The 19159-nt window shown below is 37.6% G+C and overlaps 1 protein-coding gene across 2 annotated transcripts in view; it reads left to right on the top strand.

Annotated features, from left to right (window-relative positions):
- The window catches only part of LOC127620736 (serine/threonine-protein kinase SIK2-like), a 42102-nt gene that overhangs the window by 6869 nt on the left and 16074 nt on the right, over positions 1–19159 (top strand). For both annotated transcript variants that reach the window (XM_052093943.1, XM_052093948.1), the window contains exons 4-10: positions 3630–3791; positions 9798–9922; positions 10349–10472; positions 13129–13355; positions 14474–14626; positions 15274–15432; positions 16332–16548. In XM_052093943.1, coding sequence (XP_051949903.1) covers positions 3630–3791; positions 9798–9922; positions 10349–10472; positions 13129–13355; positions 14474–14626; positions 15274–15432; positions 16332–16548 — 1167 coding nt within the window. The remainder of the gene's footprint in view (positions 1–3629; positions 3792–9797; positions 9923–10348; positions 10473–13128; positions 13356–14473; positions 14627–15273; positions 15433–16331; positions 16549–19159) is intronic.

The raw sequence follows: 19159 nt of genomic DNA, 5'->3' as shown, positions 1-19159 counted from the left end.
GGGTAACCTCCTCATGATCACTATAATGTGGTTTGTTCTCGGTGGGGAGCATGGTGAGTTGCGCGTGGATGCCGCGGTGGATGGCGGGGGCCTCCACACGCACTATGTCTCCATGGCAACGCGCTCAACATGCCACGTGATAAGATGCACGGGTTGACGGTCTCAGACGCGGAGGCAACTGAGATTCATCCTCCGCCACCCGGATTGAGGCGAATCACTATGATACCATGAGGACTTAAAATTCCAAATTTGGAGAAAAAGGGGAGAAAATCTACTTCAAATAGTTCTCATCAATACATCCTCCATGTGCAGCAATGACAGCTTTGCAGATTCTTGGCATTCTAGCTGTCAGTTTGTCCAGATGTTCAGGTGAAATTTCACCCCACACTTGGTAAATGGTCTGCACTTATATAGTACCTTTTTAACCTTAGCGGTATTCATGTATAACCACTGCGTCTCATGCACCCATTCACACACCAATGATGGCAGAGCTGCCAAGCAAAGTGCTAGCTTGCCATTAGGTTAGGTGTCTTTCCCAAAGACACTTTGGCATGTGGAGTCGTGTGGGCCAGGAATTGAACCACCAGGCCTGCGTTTAGTGGATAACCTGCTCTACCACCTGAGCCACAGCCGCCCCAACTGTCTTGTCGGGGACTTCTCACGCACCTTACAGTCTACCTGATCCCACAAAAGCTCAATGGGGTTAAGATCCATAACACTCTTTTCCAATTATCTGCTGTCCAATCTTTCTTTGCCCATTCTAACCTTTTCTTTTTGTTTTTCTGTTTCAAAAGTGGCTTTTTCTTTGCAGTTCTTCCCATAAGGCTGCACCCCTGACACTTCTCTTTACTGTTGTTCATGAAACTGGTGTTGAGCGGGTAGAATTCAATGAAGCTGTCAGCTGAGGACATGTGAGACGTCTGTTTCTCAAACTAGAGACTCTGATGTACTTATCCTCTTGTTTAGTTTTACATGTGGCCTTCTGTCCTTGTTAGAGCCAGTTGTTCTTTGTCTTTGAAGACTGTAGTGTACACCTTTGTATGAAATCAGTTCTTTTGGAAATTTCAAGCATTGTATAACCTTCATTCCTCAAAACAATCATTGACTGATGAGTTTCTAGAGAAAGCGGTTTCTTTTTTGCCATTTTTGACCTAATATTGACCTCAAGACATGCCAGTCTATTGCATACTGTGGCAACTCAAAAACAAACACAAAGACAATGTTAAGCTTCATTTAATGACCCAAACAGCTTTCAACTGTGTTTGATATAATGGCAAGTGATTTTATAGTGCCAAACTTTCAATTTAGCATGATTACTCAAGGATAAGGTGTTGGAGTGATGGCTGCTGGAAATGGGGCTTCTCTAGATTTGATCAAAAATGACTTTTTTCAAATAGTGATGGTGCTATTTTTTACATCAGTAATGTCCTGTCTTTACTTGAATGCCAGTTGAATGCCACTTTGGTGAATTAAAGTACCAATTTCCTTCCAAAACAGCAAAATCTGCACATTATTCCAAACTTTTGTCCGCCAGTGTATACTATATATATATATATATATATATATATATATATATATATACTGTATATACTATGAGCTGGAGACTCGCAGAGATCATAATCCTGAAAAGAGTTAATTTGGTTTCCCAGAATGTCCCTGTCTGATATTTGAGATTGAAGGGCTTTGGTTGTTTTTGCTGCTAGATTAGGTTATCTCATCTAAAGTTGTAATTGTAGAACATCATTTGGTTAATCGTTTCCTCTATTAAAGACAATTTTCAGAAAAAAACTTCTAATGTGAGGTGTGCTTCCTTATAATATTTTCCTTCTTCATTTTTAATTTTATTGGGAAACTTTCATTCTGCAGTGTGCCATTTTTGTTGTAGGTTCTTAATATCATTTTCAACATCATCATGCATTAGATGCTTATTTTCATTAGTACCTACTGGGTGCAAATGACACTTTGTCATATACTAAATCCATAGGGATTGAAGCCATCTGACAACTCAGTATCGTACCATCCCACTTTTGCTGCACCACACCACTTCACAGAGCATTCACATGCACAGCGCATCCTTTAAAGTCTCCTACATGTCCCTAACACATGGGCTGTATGACGCACGCAAACATACGCATGCAACTGCCGTCTTCGTGCTCTCGTCAACTGAATTAATCAGAGGACTGCTGTTTTATCAGCACTCAACTCGCATCTGAACTAGGCATGGCTGACAGTCTGGTCCTTTTGTGAATGCATGGTTGGCTGAGTATGACAGGTTGGCCTTTTTTTGCCATGTTTTGGAGGGAATTAATGCATGCTGGTTGCTTAGGTTTATTTTGTTGGATTAGATTCATGAAAAGCTGGTGGCTGCATATTCATGACACTCTCATAGCAATAGGTATTAAACAAAAACATGTGATACAAGTGAATACTGTGTCCATTAAGCCCATTTAATAGACTTATGTGGCAGCGGGGGAGTGGTCAAGCGCCCGTCAGAGGGAGAAAGCGGTAAGGGCGCTTGCACCTGAGCTAAATTATGTTTAACATCTGTCTCTAATTTCAGTGAGCATGGGGAGAGCGGCATAAAAACGGGCACAGATCCTCCAGACGAGGGAGAGAACAACGCGTCAATCTAGTGTTGGCATAGACAAATAATAAGAGATTTATGTGATGCAGAGAAGTTTTGTTTTGTTCTGTTCATAGAGACATAAAGTTTGTATAATATTGCTGTGGTTATTAAAAAGAACCCTTACTTCTGAAGAGCTCTGCGTCTTCGTTCCATCCTTATTGTCAGTCCTTTTCACAACTTAGTTTAATAATAGCCTCAATTAAGAATGAATATAATGTTTTGATATTTTTCCTTGAGGTCCATTTAGCACCATGCAGACTCTTTTGCCAAAATTCTAACCACTGCCCACAGGTGACCAAAGCTGGAATTGTTGTAAAGGTGAAATCTCCACAGGGTGGTGCCAAAAGCGAGTTGTATTTTTAGTTGTAAATAATGCAATGGATTTATCAGGAATTCATAATGTATTAAACCCAGCCCCTAACCCAAACCCTAAACCTAACAGTCAGAGTTCAATTTAATTTCATAGAGAAAATATTTTTTTGTGATTCACAAAACAATTCCTCTGAGATGTCCACTTAAACTGTTAAAGAAATATATTCCAGGATCAATACAAGTTTAGCTCATTATCTGTTGATTACCACAAAAATATATTTATACTCATCCCTCCTTTAAAAAATAAATACAAATCTGACTCAAAACATCTGGGATATTGTTAAAAAGAAACATGAGTCGCTAATTTCTAAAACCTTAGCAGAGCTGCAGGTGCTGCACACAGCCAGAAACAGCAAAGTTTGACAGACTTTCTCTCATTGCATCATTATCATTAGTTATTCTGGTGTCTAGGACTAAGAGTATCTATCCTTTAAGTATCTAACCCTAAATGTAACCCTAACCATGACCCCTTTAATAAGCCCCAAAATGCACTTAATCAGATCTGTTAAACAGAAGTTTCCCTGCTCATTTTCACCAACTGCCATTCTCACAAAAAATTAATGACTATGACATGTTGCCTGGATGTGCAGATGACAACCCAATAACACCTGATCCCTCTCTGGCAACACAGACTACCTGGCCAGCCGCGGGCGGCTCAGCGAGATGGATGCGAGGAGGAAGTTCTGGCAGATCCTATCAGCGGTGGAGTACTGCCACGAGCGCAACATTGTTCACAGGGACCTGAAGGCTGAGAACTTGTTACTGGATGCACACATGAATATTAAAATAGCAGGTAAGAGAATGTAAATCTGCCCTGTTAGTTCTTACAGTTAGGGAACAGGTTATAAGAAGATATGGAGTCAGTGAAACCAGTATGGTGAATCAATCTCCTGTCCCAGTAAGCAATCCATTCATAGGTTGACATCCGTGAAGAGTGTAAACACTGTGGCTTTGTGGTGCTTCCAAAATATTGGAGGCCATGTCCACACTAACACGTTTTCCTTTGAAAACGCATGTTTTTCTCTACGTTTTGGCTTTCCTTCCACACTGAGATGGCCTTTTGACAGCGAAAACTGAGCTTTTCTAAAGTGCTTTCCCAAGTGGATACATTTGAAAATGGTGTCTTAACGTTGTAGTGTGGACAGGGAAAACTGAGATATCTGAAAACGATGACACATTTGTTGTCATGTGATGCAGTCATGTGATCTATTCAACCCAAAGCACTCAAGATGGCCGCCCATGTTGTAGCAAAGTTGTTGTGCCTGTTATTCACTCGCGTTGTTATAGATAAATGTTAATTTGTAGAACCTAGACATTTTGTTTCCTTCAAAGGTGACGGGAAGTTTATTCGGAATTCACGTCCGACAATGAAACACAAGGACAATTGAGTTTTAGACTGTACATGTAACAGCAATTTTTGGAAAATGCTTGAAAATGGCAGTGTTGATGGAGAGTGTTTCGAAAGCGTATGTCATAGAGGGATCAAAGGAAAACGAAGGTGGCGCTGTTGGAGTGTTTTTGAAAAACATGTGGCAGTAGTGGCCCAGAAATGACACAATTCACTTTTAGAATGCATTTTAATGGCAAACATTAGCATTGTTTAAGCATGTGGAGTAGAACATAAAATGCCTCCTAAAGCTTATTTTGGTGATATGGTGAAATTCTGAGAGTTCAGTCTAATATCCATGACCAATTCGATCCAACAATCTACAATCCAATCTTGTTATATGTATATATTCATGTTGTTGATTCTTTTGAGTACAAATCATGTCATATTCATGAAGTAATGGTAATTCATTCAATTAAAATGAATCCAGTGAATTTTTTGAATGTTTTCTGCTTTATCAACCATAAACTAATCTAAGTCTAATGCCTTGGCCCTTACCCTCTCCTGTGCATTCCACAAGTCAAATCAGATTATTCTCTCACACCGTGCACACATACAGTTCATACTGGATTTAGTTTCCCAGTTCATTTTTCAAACTTTGACATTTACTAAAGTTAGAATGACCACAACTCGTAAAGTTCATGCAGAACATTGTATCTGCTGTGTAGAATGGTGAAATCATTGATGTTGCATTCATGTTGTAAAGCACATAACCCTGTTTGCACACTAAATACTTAAAGTGAACTTCCTTTGGAAAAAGTATATATTGCATGTCTATATAATAATATTTGTAATTATAATTTTGGACAATATTTGCAGCGATCATCTTTACTGGCTAAAACTTCTATATTTGACCAATTAACAAAAGTGTGTGAGACTGTGCGCTCTAAAACTACTGTAATATTGTAGTAACTATGAAAAATAAGTTTAAGAACCGTGTTTTCTTTTGCTCAGGGTGGCGAACTCCAATTTGCCCACGATTTCAGACTTTTGTTGGCAATCTCCACAAAACTGTTGGCAAGCGAAAATCGGCCTTAAAATCGTGTAGTGTAAACTTGGCATAAGTTTGCTGCTGGAAGAGGTATTAGGGAGGCCATCAGGGGACGCTCACCCTGCAGACTGTGTAGGTCCTAATGGCCCAGTACAGTGATGCGGACACTATACTGTAAAAACGCACCATCCTTTGGATGAGATGTTAAACCATGGTCCTGACTCTCTGTGGTCATTAAAAATCCCAGGACACTTAAAAGAGTAGGGCCACTTGCCCTTATCAATCATGGCTTCCTAATAATCCCCATCCATTAATTGCCACTATAACTCTACTCTCTTCTCTCCACCAATAGCTAGTGTGTGGTGAGCGCAATATGGCTGCTGTCACGTCATCCAGGTAGATGCTGCACACTGGTGGTGTTTGAGGAGAGTCCCCTGTTCATTACAACAATGTTGTGTACATTTGTTATCATTAGATTGTATCATAGAATGTATAAGTGTGTTTTTTCAACTTTGGGCACTTTTAGCACTGTGGACTTCTAGAAAGTAAAGTCTCGTAAAAAATAAATTCACACATTTACTAGTTTAATTAATTAGTCTGCTAACAATGTCCATCTGTGTATGCGTCATGGGAGATTCATGTCATGTTTGTAATTTTTTATGAAAATTCCCACCACAGTGTAATTTCCAGAACATCTCATTTCAGTATTGTGTGTTTAATAGAATTCCAAGTGGAAATTATGTTGATGTATATAATTGTTTTTATGTTTTTTAAATAACATGATAGACTCAATGGCTTGATAAGGCTAATTTCATAGCTAACATTATAAGTTTTTAAATACTTGCATTTGTTTTATTATTATTTGGCAAAAGAACAGCTTGGTTGGAAATTAAGCCCAATAAATATATTCTGCTTACAGGTGATTTTTATCTTGATTTTACTTATTGTTTTTTATTTATTAAAACATCATAGGCTACACGTATTTCATCTCAAGCATGCTCTTTACCAACACTTAGTAGTCTGACTTTTGAAACAAATTATAATAATACAAATAAATTGTTTGATGACGCCGCAACTGTGGGACGTTCGCAATTTTTAAAAAATGGGTAGAAATCATTTTCACACAATAAATATTGAAATGCTTTGTTTATTTGACTATTTGTTTATATGATCATATAGTTTTAAACATGTAATAGTTTGTATATTTATAATACATTTTCATAGTTTAATATTGAAAGGCGGGGTCTGGGACAATGCTAAAACAATAAAATCGACAGTATAAATAAAAATTATTTCCCAAAAATAGATTAATAGATAATAGATAGTTTCTAATAGATAAAAGTAGTCCCAAAAATAAATTAAGGCCTGGTAAAAAGTTTCCAAGTCAGTTTTAAAGGAGCCTTCGTATATACAGTACATAAATAAATGTTGAAATCTTTTAGTTTTAATCAAAATAAACCATGACATGAAAGTGCCCAAAGCTGAAGAAATACCCAAATACATTTACATTTACATTTATGCATTTGGCAGACGCTTTTATCCAAAGCGACTTACAGTGCAATTATTACAGGGACAATCCCCCGGAGCAACCTGGAGTTAAGTGCCTTACTCAAGGACACAATGGTGGTGGCCGTGGGGTTAGAACCTGTGACCTTCTGATTAACAGCCCTGTGCTTTAGCCACTACGCCACCACCACTCCTAAACCAAATATCAGTCTTACATTGGCAATCAGCCACCCTACTTGATAGATATTGCCGTTGGTCATTAAAAAGCCCATGTTGTTCAACCACTAACACATACAGTGTGAAATTAATTTAGACTAATGTGTCACAGATCAGAAAAAGAACTTCCTGAAATACCTGCACCTGATTTGAGCTAAATTCCCAGATGTTATCTACACATCATGCGTAATTGTTCAGAAAAAGAATCCACTTCTGTTTTTTTTTTCATGAATGTTATTGCATTTTTGTGATGTAGAAAAATGACTGCGGTACAAAGACGCTAGTGGGAATGGGGGTGACAGTGAGGCGCATGTAGCATGCTGTGTGCTATTAGTACCAGTCACTGCACAGAGAATAGAGCCTTATGCCAGACAGTTTGTCTGTATTTATGTCATACCAAACTGCGAGAGTGGCACTGAAACCGCATTATAGGGCGTTGTCATTATGTCATTCGTGTAAAGAGATAACAGTACGAAGCAATCACAGCAGAGGCTTTTTAAAATGCAAAACCGCATCTTTCAAAACAAGTAAAAAATCGGGTGCCCTTTTTTTTGTATGCATACATTTCCAGAGGACTTTTTTTGCTGCTCGGATGTGAAGAGCATATCTCTGATGATTTGGTCTTGGAAGAGGTTAATGTGAAATGTTTAAGTTCTTATAGAAATCTTACTCTTTAGATTGGAGACTGTGATATCTTGGTAAATCTGAGCACATTTTGGGACATTGTTGAGATTTTTCTGAAACACGAGAAGACACATGAAAATTGATGGGGGTCTTTTTCTCAGGAGAAACATCCGATTTCCAGTTGATGTCTATTTACTCTCAGTCTAAGAGAAACAATTGAGGTCTCTTCTAAAATCAGCCTCAATCTTGTTCGGCTTTCCCCCCTTCACTTTTATTATATGCCTGCATTATGTGTTTGCATTAGTTACAAGATGCAGTATCCTTCTTTATGGCCAACCTCAAATCATGTACCCCATGAGTTTATTCATTCCCACCCCCATACAATCATTCATCTACGTCATTAGCAGTGACGTACATCAATTAATCTTTAAATGATATGGATTATTCAATATGCGTCACTGCTATGCACCGCTGGTTGTCTGTGAGCAGACCAAGACAGTTCCAAAGTCTGTGTACAGTCAGTCAGTGATTACCATCTGCCTCACTCACTTCCTCCCGACACTGATTCATTAAAGATGTTTTTGCCTGCAATTGACATGCAACCAGGAATCTATTTAGCCATCTGGACAGTTTATATTATTGGTGTCATATATGAGTTTGCACCTGTGACCAGATCTGTCAGATTAAATATAATTAGTTTCCATATTGGGTGCACAAGTCTCTGTTTGAACTGAGTGTTTGGAATAGCGTACTTCCACACTACTTGTACACTTTTAGCAGTATGCAATATGAAAAATGTGTACAGTAGGCTATGCAAATTCTCTGTATGCACGATGACTTATTTGCTCTATTTTGCAGTATACAACAGAATGCACTACAATGAATACCGGCATAATGCAGTGCATTTTTTGCATGACATTACTTTCCATTTCTAGTTTGACAAAAGGATTGGAAGTAATCAATAGCAAATGTAAAAAGCACAAAACTGGAATAAAAAGAACACCACTCTCCGAATTAACATGCAATGTAATGAGGTCAAAAGACAACAATGTATCATTTGAAGTACCGGTATTTATTATTACATAAACAGCTTAGTTAGTTCCACATATTAGTTTATTTAAAAATAATTTAATGCAGTGTACAGTTTAAACTGAGCAGTATGCAGTAAATTAAAATTCCAAACATAGGACAAAGACATCAGCTCCTTTAGTTTAGTTGGTCAGGTAGAGTGTTGTTGTTGATTTATCAGATTGGTGTGATTCATTCACATAATGAAGTTTCAAAACTAAGTTTGGGAAAAGCTTGTTCATCTAGGCTTGTCAATCTTATCACAAGGATATATACTCACTGAGAACTCACTGATTAGGAACACCTGTACACCTACTTATTCATGCGATTATCTAATCAGCAAATCGTTTGGCAGCAGTGTAGTGCATAAAAACATGCAGATATGGGTCAGGAGCTTCAGTTAATGTTCACATCAACTATCAGAATGGGGGAAAAATGTGATCTCTGTGATTTCGACTGTGGCATGATTTGAGCTGACAGAAAGGCTATGGTAACTCAGATAAATGCTCTGTATAATTGTAGTGAGCAGAATCTCATCTCAGAATGCACAAAATGTCAAACCTTGACGCAAATGGGCTACAACAGAAGAAGACCACTTTGGGAACTTTATTAGGACCATAGTGTTCCTAATACATTTCTCAGTGAGTGTCACAGCAGTGACGACTCTTCAGGCATCCCTCAACCTCCCCATCTCCATCTTTACATTTTATAGTGCCTATACCAATTACTAAGAATTGTTTTTTACTTTAGAATTTAGTCATTTATCAGATGCTTTTATCCAAAGCGACTATGTCTTGCTTCAGTTAGATAGTCCGAGGGTTATCTCAGAGCTCAAGCCCAGTCCTGTGCTCAAGCTGATCCATTATGGACAGTACAACAAATCTGTTTACCTTGATTTGCTTCAGGACTATATTAACTTATTTTCTTTAAAAACGTTCTAAGTGGAATGAAAATTGTGGGGGCTGATATTGTTTTCTGATATTCTGTTTTGGGATTCTGTTTGGCAGATTTTGGCTTTGGAAACTTCTTCCGTCCTGGGGAGCCCCTGACCACTTGGTGTGGCAGCCCCCCATATGCAGCTCCAGAGGTGTTTGAGGGGCAGCAGTATGAGGGTCCACAACTGGACATCTGGGTAAGAGCTTCTATTAAGATGTACAGACTGTGTCTAGCAGACAGGGTTTTTATGACTCACGTACACAACTGTGAAATTCTGGAATTGCATCTTATTACCCTTACCAAAAACCTTATTGTTGCAGTACCATGGAACATTGACGGCATCAGAGTTTTTATCATATTTTGAGATATATATCATGATAAATTCATGGACCATGGTATTTACATTGTACTCCCAAAAATGCCACAGTATCACTATGGTTGCCAAATGTCAATTTGTGTACTTTCAGGCAGCACAGAGGATTGCGTCAACAACTAATGGTTATTTAAATGATTGAAAACATAATTGTTATTTCTTGTTTAGTGTGTGGGTGGTCCTGCTAGTTCCTAGTCAGAGTTTGAGGTTTATTTATTGATTTTGTGTGTGTGTGTGTGTGTCATTCAGAGCATGGGGGTTGTTTTGTATGTGTTGGTGTGTGGCGCTCTTCCGTTTGACGGCCCCAGCCTTCCCGTACTTAGACAGAGGGTCCTGGAGGGCCGTTTCCGCATCCCCTACTTCATGAGTGAGGGTAAGGAAGTCACAATAACACTATATATATATATATATATATATATATATATATATATATATATATATATATATAATGTATACATATATATAAAGTATATATATATAACACTTTAAGATCGGGTCGGCCCACAGAGAAAAACAATATCTTCAAAATATTAGTAACTACATTCTTGACCAACACAAAATAAATCGTTTTAAAGCTTAGAAGCTGTAATTTACAATGCATGTAGGCATTATGACCTAAACTGAACAAGTGCTTTGAAATTTGCAGATAAATCACAAGAGTTTCGGTTTAATAACTTATTAAAAATATTGCATTGTACGTATCATTGTAATGTGTAAATACATCAAACTTACTCATCATATAGACATGTGCCATATATCATTGGAAAGCTTTAAAAAAGTAGAATATAAACACTGCTATTTATTTAACTCAGACAAACATTTTGCGAGTAATAGCTAAGTATATGTCTTTGACATACATGTTACATGAAAACAGGTGTTGCTTGTATGCAACGTTTTCGCTTATATCTTTACAAAAAATAAACAGAAGTTAAAATATCATGCCATTTATTAGATGAGGGGATTCCTGTTAAATCAAGCCCACACACAACATTATCTTATGCATAGATCATTAGATAATACACTCGAATTCATCTGGCTATAAACATGTTAGCTTTCCTGGACAGAGGTCCAGCATCATGGAAAGCTAAATTAATTGTATTAGGATTCAGATTGCTGCAACCAGAGGTGGAAGTTATCCAAATATGGGCAGAGAGGATCGTTCACTCTAATTACATATGGCCACACTAGATGGCACCAAGTACATGACACAGATCCAATGATGGCTCAAATAACACAGAATGGAACTGAATGAGATCTCGTTACTCATGCCTGCATGCTTTGGAGAGACAGCATACCTTTAGTCATTGTTGTATTTGCATGTATTTTTAGATCTATGTTTTATTTGTTTAGAGAGATTTTTGGAGACGTGTGGACACTAGGATCTAGGATTACCTTTGTAATGCTATAACCTTTGATTGCTTTGTCATATCGGCACAACATTTAACTCAATTGCAGTTGACATTATTGGTAACAAAACCTAAGCAGTTTTTTACATCCTGATATATATAAGAATACATAAAAAAAAAACTTATTCATCAGTTTCTTAGACTGAGAGTATATACAGTTGTCTTGTACATGCTGATGAGTAGAATGTAACTGTGATCTCACACAAATTCTGAGTCTTTAATGCACCAAGATCTAACCATGTCAAAGAGCAGGGTTGGCTTTATTAAAAAAAAAAGTTTGCTGGTCTTAGTTAGTTTATGCTCTTCTCCCAGCCTGACCATCTGAAAGTGCCCCAAACCCCTCTAAAACCAGCCAACGTACCCACCTGGCCATGCTGGAACTGGAATAGCACCTAAGATCAGCTGTTTAATTGAACGCATGTTATGTAATTAGATTACTTTTTGGAAGTAGCCTGTTACTTTCTGAATTTACACCGCAATAACTGCCTTTTGTTTTCAAATGAGTAATGAACATGGCATTATTTAATATTTATTACATTTCTTTACTGACAAATGTAATTGAAAAGCTTCTGAATATCATAGTAGGCATTCACAGACAAGCACTTGTTTACAGCAAAAATTATATAATTTTTTTTTTTCCAAAAACCATTTTCAATTTTAAAATACTTGCTAGTCAAGCATAGCACTGACATTCTGGAATAGAGAGAGACCATCTAGCCATGACCAAAAAAGTAACGCAAAAGTCACGTTCCCCAACACTGCTTAAAGTCTCTCAAACATCTAAACCCATGTATCAAAAATAGCTGGTAAATTTACATTCGATTTCTATTATTAGTTGACTGTTAAACGTGTTAAAACAAATTACGCAATTAATGCACTTCCCGAAAATTCACTAAGGTTTTTCTCCAATTCCTGTGGCTAAAATTGTCGTATGTACAATTCCAGGAGGTACACACTCAACTTGACTGCACATCCTAGCACAGAAACTGATTGTGTGGAGAAGTGTATGCTTATTCATTACGCACAATGCATGTCCAGGGCATAATAAACATGGATTTACTTTATGGAGAAAGACTTCAACTGCAAGTGGTGAGCCAGGTGTGGGAGAGATACAGGCAAGCTGCCATATCTCTTTTCATAAGAGATATATAAAATAATAGTTTTGATATTTAAAACTTAAGCAAATCAAACTTAAGCATTCAATTTGGATTGTATTAATGTATAGTGTCTAATAAATGATTGGCAACATACACTTATAAAGCTTCAAGTGTTGAATCTGCCCATTCGATCGTATTATTAAAAAGTTCACTGGAAAACAGCAGAGGATTTTTCCCAACTTTTAATTACAGCATGTCCACTGATTTTATGGTATGTATATTTGAATACACTTGTATCAAAGATTTATACCTGTACCTAAAATTATATTTACATTTACAAAAATAAATGATGACTAGCCAGTTTCTTATAAAGTAAATATATTTATGATTATAATTTAATGTTTGTTTTAAAATACAGTACTATGATTCATGACAATTAATCACAGAAAACTGTGATTAATTGGTTATTTTTTATCGATTCACAGCCCTATTCAAAAGCTTACTCTCTCCCTACATCCCCATTCAGACTGTGAGCACTTGATCAGGAAGATGTTGGTTCTTGACCCAGCCAGGCGCTTGTCCCTAAGTCAGATCAAAGAGCATCGCTGGATGATGCAGGAGGTCCCGTCCCAGCGGCCAGTGCTCTACAGACAGGGTCTACCCAGCGAGAGTAAAACAGGCTTGGTTGAGCACAGTGAACAAGTGCTGAGACTGATGCACAGCCTCGGCATCGACCAGCAGAAGACCATTGAAGTCAGTTAATAACACTTTACTGGCTTTACAAGCATGTTGTTTTGCTTTAAAATGCGGGTTTTCAAACTGGGGTCCAGGGGGCCAGTACGGGGGTCTGCAAAAATTTGAAACATTTGTTTTTGTTTGGTTTCATTTGTTTTTTATTTTGTGTTTTGAGTTGCCTTGCGTTGGGCGTTTATTTTTTTTCGTGTTTTGTTTTGACTGTCCAAGTGTTCTTATACAGTTTAACACAGTTAATACGTTTACCATATTTGACATTATTACCGTTCTGCTGTTTTAAGATTGGTCTAAAACTGGAGCATCAACCCATGTGTTCCTTTTCAATACACACAAAAATACAACAATACTCTTGCAAGGTTAATGATGTATCAGTTAATAATGTAGAGAAAGACATTCGTAATGGCTAATTTAGATGTAAATACATTTCTGATGGGATATTTAACATAAGTAAAATAATTTGCTGATTTTTATTTATCCTTGAATGTGGATGCATTAAAAACAAAATGTGATAATAGATGAATCAAAATTATTTTAACCTATTGACAGCCCTCATTTTTTAAAAGCAAGAAATAAAAAGAAAATCTGCTAATTTGTTTTCTGATATTGATGTTATTGATATTATATACATTTTCCAGATAATATTTCTATAATTGTTTTGTACAGTGATTATTATTATTAGTCCTATGCATTTATTTTTTTAAAGATACAAATTAAAACATTTTGTTTTGGCTTTGGTACAATGACAAATTAAAACAATAATTTAAAATTTTTTGGAAACAGCACGTCTTTATAATATTACTTGTACTATTTTTCTTACTCTATAAATGGATTTTAATGCATGTGAATATACAGTTGCCTGTATATCTAAAAAAAAAATGGGTCCCTTGCAAGAGGATCATCATATTTTGTGGTCCTTTGCATTAGTTTGGAAGTTTGGAAACCCCTGCTCTCAAATTATCCACCCCCTCTCTCTCTCTCTCTCTCCTCTGAATTGCAAATCTGCTTCTCCCGTGGAGCTGTTTTTCTGAATATAATAAAAACCTTGTGGTAGAAATTTGACGTAGTGTTCTCTCACCTTTTTTTTTGCTCTTCAAAACCTCTTGCTGTTCCTGTCACAGTCTCTCCAGAACAAAAGCTATAACCACTTTGCTGCTATCTACTACCTACTCGTGGAGCGGTTGAAAGCGCATCGCAGCAGTTTCCCTGTGGAACAGCGTTTGCATGCCAGCCAGCGCCGTCCTAGCACCATTGCCGAGCAGACTGTTGTCAAGGTAACCCCTTCTGTGAAGTCTACCCAGACATATTGAAATGCCATTGGTATAACAATGTAAATATTGGAGTCATGAGGAACAAAAACTGTAATCCAGCAACCCTTCTTTCAATTTAACCTCTGCTACCGTACTCCACTGAAACAAGCATATTTGGTTGCGTTGCTTGCAAATTCATTTAAAGGGGGACAGCAGTAGAGAGTAGATTTCATAACATCTTGGAGACTTTTTAGGAAACCACGGTACAGTGATGGTATCAGATGTTCATGCCATGGTATTTTGATATATACAGTGGTACTGAATGACTACCACTGTTAACCATGGCAGATGTAACATATATTACATTTATTACAAATGCAAACTTTTTGATACCTTTTTTCTGACAAATTCCTCCATCCTATTCTTAAAAGCTAATGCAGTTTACTTTGCAATTCCGCACTTATGAAAATGTACTGTGGTGGTACCATGGTACAGCGATGGGATCATATTGTATTACCATGAAACTTTTGAGATATACCATTGTCCTGAATGATTACCATATGTATATGCCATGGTACTCTGGGGTACATATCCAAAAAAATGGTATTACCATGGTAAATGTTCCAAAAATGTTCCTTTTTGCTTACAAATGTCTTTGTTTCCTCATGCAGACCAATCCAGTTCCCTCCAAAGTTGGCACCACTCCACAGGCAGCACGTCACCTACACTCTCCTGTTCTGTTGCAGTCCACCACAGATACATTTACTTACCCACAAACCCCTGCTTCCCCAGACAAGACACTCATGGAGGAAGATGTGGCCACTCCAAAGGTCAGTCACATTTTAGCTCAGATGTCTTAAAGCCTGTTCCTGAATGGATGGATGGATGGATGGATGGATGGATGATGATGGATGGATGGATTCAAATTATGTTTAAATTGGATTAATGAGGAAATAAAATGGATGTTTAAGAGAAGGTTTGGACTAAAGGACTATGGCCCTCTATGAGCATTGTTTGACACATCAAAATAATGTTATTTACTCCATCTTATTGCACATAGTGAGAGAGAGAGAGAGAGAGAGAGAGAGAGAGAGAGAGAGGGAGATCTCATCCTGCTTTCGGGCTTGAGGCTATATTTTGTAAGCGCAGGCTGTATGTTTTAAATAGCAGCGTTATTCATTGGAGCTGCTGTATGACGAAAGTTAAAGCTTTTGTCTGCAGCATGTGAAGTTCCTCTGCCTGTGTGTCAGCCTGATCTCCTGCTCATTACTCATCCGCAGTATCTCAGCAGCACTTCAGCCTCCCAAAATAACACCTGCGTAGATATTAAGTAATAAAAAAAACTCTTTATGATTTGAGTGCAGTGTGTCACCACTGGGGCTTTGCGTCAGTGTAGGTATATCTCAAATGCTTACTGATAGTTATTCATAAATGACTCATACTGTACCAAGGGAATGTATAATGCAGAAGTCTGGGTGGCATGATGGTATACGATGGTAGAAGTGTGTCAATCGGGGTTGCACACAAAAAACTTTAATTTATAGGAAATATACAGTAGGTTTATCAATAACTTTAAAGATACGATAACATTTGGTCCTGGTCCTGTTAACTGAGTTATACCTATAAGTACACATAAAAAGAAACATGCCCTGCATTGAAAATTGCATACTGTTAGAATATGTACTGTATCTGATGGACACAATTCTCAGCCTGTGTATTTATATTTTAGGTGGATGGCTGCTTGCTGGACCCACTCCCTCCAGTTGTTGTCTGCAAAGTTAGCAGCTCACTACCTAGCAACGTTATGGAGACGTCAATCGATGAGGGCATTGAGGCAGAGGAGGAGCATGCTGTGCCCCTCGCCGCCTTTCATACAGTTCGTTTCAGTCAGCGCCGGCATACACTGTCTGAGGTCTCCAACCAACCTGGTGTGCTGCCTGTCACAGGTTAGTACTGCAGTTCTGTGTGTCTGGTTTAAGGTAGGGATTGTTGTGTTCATACCAGACCTTTAAAGGAAAAGTTCACCCAAAAAAGAAAATTCAAATTTTTCACCCAGATGTGGATGATTTTCTTTCTTCTGCAGAACACAAATTAAGATTTTTAGTAGAATATTTCAGCTCTGTAGGTGCATACAATGCAAGCGAATGGCGACCAGAACTTAATAAAAGTAATCCATAAGACTCCAGTGGTTAAATCTATATCTTCAAAAGCAATATGATAAGTGTGGTTAAGAAATAGATGAATATTTAAGTAGTTTTTTACTATAAATCGCCACTTTCACTTTCACATTCTTCTTCTTTTGTTTTTGGCGATTCACATTCTTTGTGCATATCACCACCTACTGGGCAGGGAGGAGAATCTATAGTAAAATAGTTCAATATTTATATTTTTCTCACACACACCTATATTGCTTCTGAAGACATGGATTTAACCACTGGAGTCTTATAGATTAATTTTATGCTGCCTTTATGTGCTTTTTGGAGCTTCAAAGTTCTGGTAACCATTCACTTGCAATGTGAAAACCTACAGAGCTGAAATATTCTTCTAAAAATCTTTGTTTGTGTTCTGAGAAGTAAGTCATATACATGTGGGATGGCATGAGGGTGATTAAATAATGAAAGAATTAATATTTTTGGATGAACTATTCCTTTAAAACACTTCACCTGCTTTGTCTCAGATTTTATGAATGGAAAGTATTGTGGACATTTTTTCATGAGATTCACACATGAACATAAAACTTATTACACAAATCTAATAAAATCAGGTCCAAAATAAACTTTGTTTCCGACCCAATGATGAATGATGTAAGAAAAGGCCTTAAAATTGTTCGTAATTGCAATAAAACATTTTTGCCTCATTTTACATTAAAAAAAAAATGTTGTCGGGGCCTGGCTAGCTTAACAAGTATTGACGCAGACTACGACCCCTGGAGTCGCAAGTTCGAATCCAGGGTGTGCTGAGTGACTCCAGCCAGGTCTCCTAAGCTACCAAATTGGCCCGGTTGCTAGGGAAGGTAGAGCCACATGGGGTAACCTCCTCATGGTCACTCTAATGTGGTTCTCGCTCTCTGTGGGGCACGTGGTGATTTGTGTGTGGATGCCGCAGTGAATGGCGTGAAGCTTCCACACACACACTATGTCTCCGTGCTAAAGCACTCAACAAGCCACGTGATAAGATGTGCGGATTGACGGTCTCAGATGTGGAAGCAACTGAGATTCGTCCTTCGCCTCCCGGATTGAGGCAAGTCACTACGCCACCACGAGGAGGAGAAAAGGGGGAGAAAATTATAATAAATATAAAAATATAAATATATATATATATTTGTCAGTTCCTTCTGTCCATTGCATCAATCGTTGCATATAGACAATCTTCTTCTCTTGTTGAAATGCAAATCATTTTTTGTGGTAGCTTTTTTTTAATCACTTTGATTTGTTCGTATCAGACCTTTTTTTTTTAATTTATATAAAAAAAAATTGTTAATTATTTGGTGTAAATTTATAACATTTTGCTTTGTGTTACAGTATATTACCCTGGAATTAGTAAAAAAAAAAAAAAAAGTTACCACAGCTGTAGTGGGGTATCTAATACAGCTGCTGAGGGAGTGATAGTAAAATTGGCCTCTTCTCTCTTCTGACTGCTGTAACCAACCGCTCTCTATTTGTTTCCTCTTGTGGAAAGTCGTGGGAACACAATAGTGGATTTTTTTATTTTACTGTTGGAGAATATGGGAACAAACAATATAATATTGGCTGTGGTCTCCCATTTACCTCTACTGAAGTTTACCCTGTAATTATTTATTTCAACATTGTAAAACCATTTTAAAAAAGGTCTATGGTAATTCAGAATGCTTTACATAATAATAGAAAAACTAAGGCACAAAAGTCCATTTTAAAATCTTTAAAAAGAAAGTGAATTAGAATAAATTATTTTAAAACAAATATAAATAAATAATTATAATACAATTATAATGTCATTAAAAATGAAAAATAACAGATAATAAATAATAGTTTATAAGATTATTAATAATAGTTGAAATAAACGAATGCAGTGCAATGCGTAATGGAAAGTGCATTAAGTGCACAGTGCTTAAGGTCCTACAAAGTTTCCAGCCAACTGTCCTATAACGTCCTGGTTACTTTCGTAACCTCCGTTCCCTGTTGGAGGGAACGAGATGTTGTGTCAATGTAGTGACACTAGGGGTCGCCCTTGAGAGCCCCAAACACCTCTGATCTTTGAGAAAAGTCCAATGGGAATTGGCGAGTGGAATTTGCATGCCACTCCCCTGGACATATGGGTATAAAAGAAGCTGGCTTGCAACCACTCATTCAGGTTTTGTGCTGAGGAGCCGAGACAAGGTCCCGGTCATTTCAGAGGGTAGTTCAGTGTCCTCCATCAGGGAACGGAGGTTACGAAAGTAACCAGGATCTGTCACTCAGCAAACACGACCTCTACAAACACGGTGACCAAGATGCGGGTTTACCTGTGGGGAAACTGTTTCACGGGATATACGTCACACAATATTACCACGGGCAACCAGCGCATGTGGACCACCTACCC

The sequence above is a fragment of the Xyrauchen texanus genome, chromosome 3, assembly GCF_025860055.1.
Source record: "Xyrauchen texanus isolate HMW12.3.18 chromosome 3, RBS_HiC_50CHRs, whole genome shotgun sequence".
Classification (NCBI taxonomy): domain Eukaryota; kingdom Metazoa; phylum Chordata; class Actinopteri; order Cypriniformes; family Catostomidae; genus Xyrauchen; species Xyrauchen texanus.
This window is presented reverse-complemented; position numbering and strand designations above follow the sequence as displayed.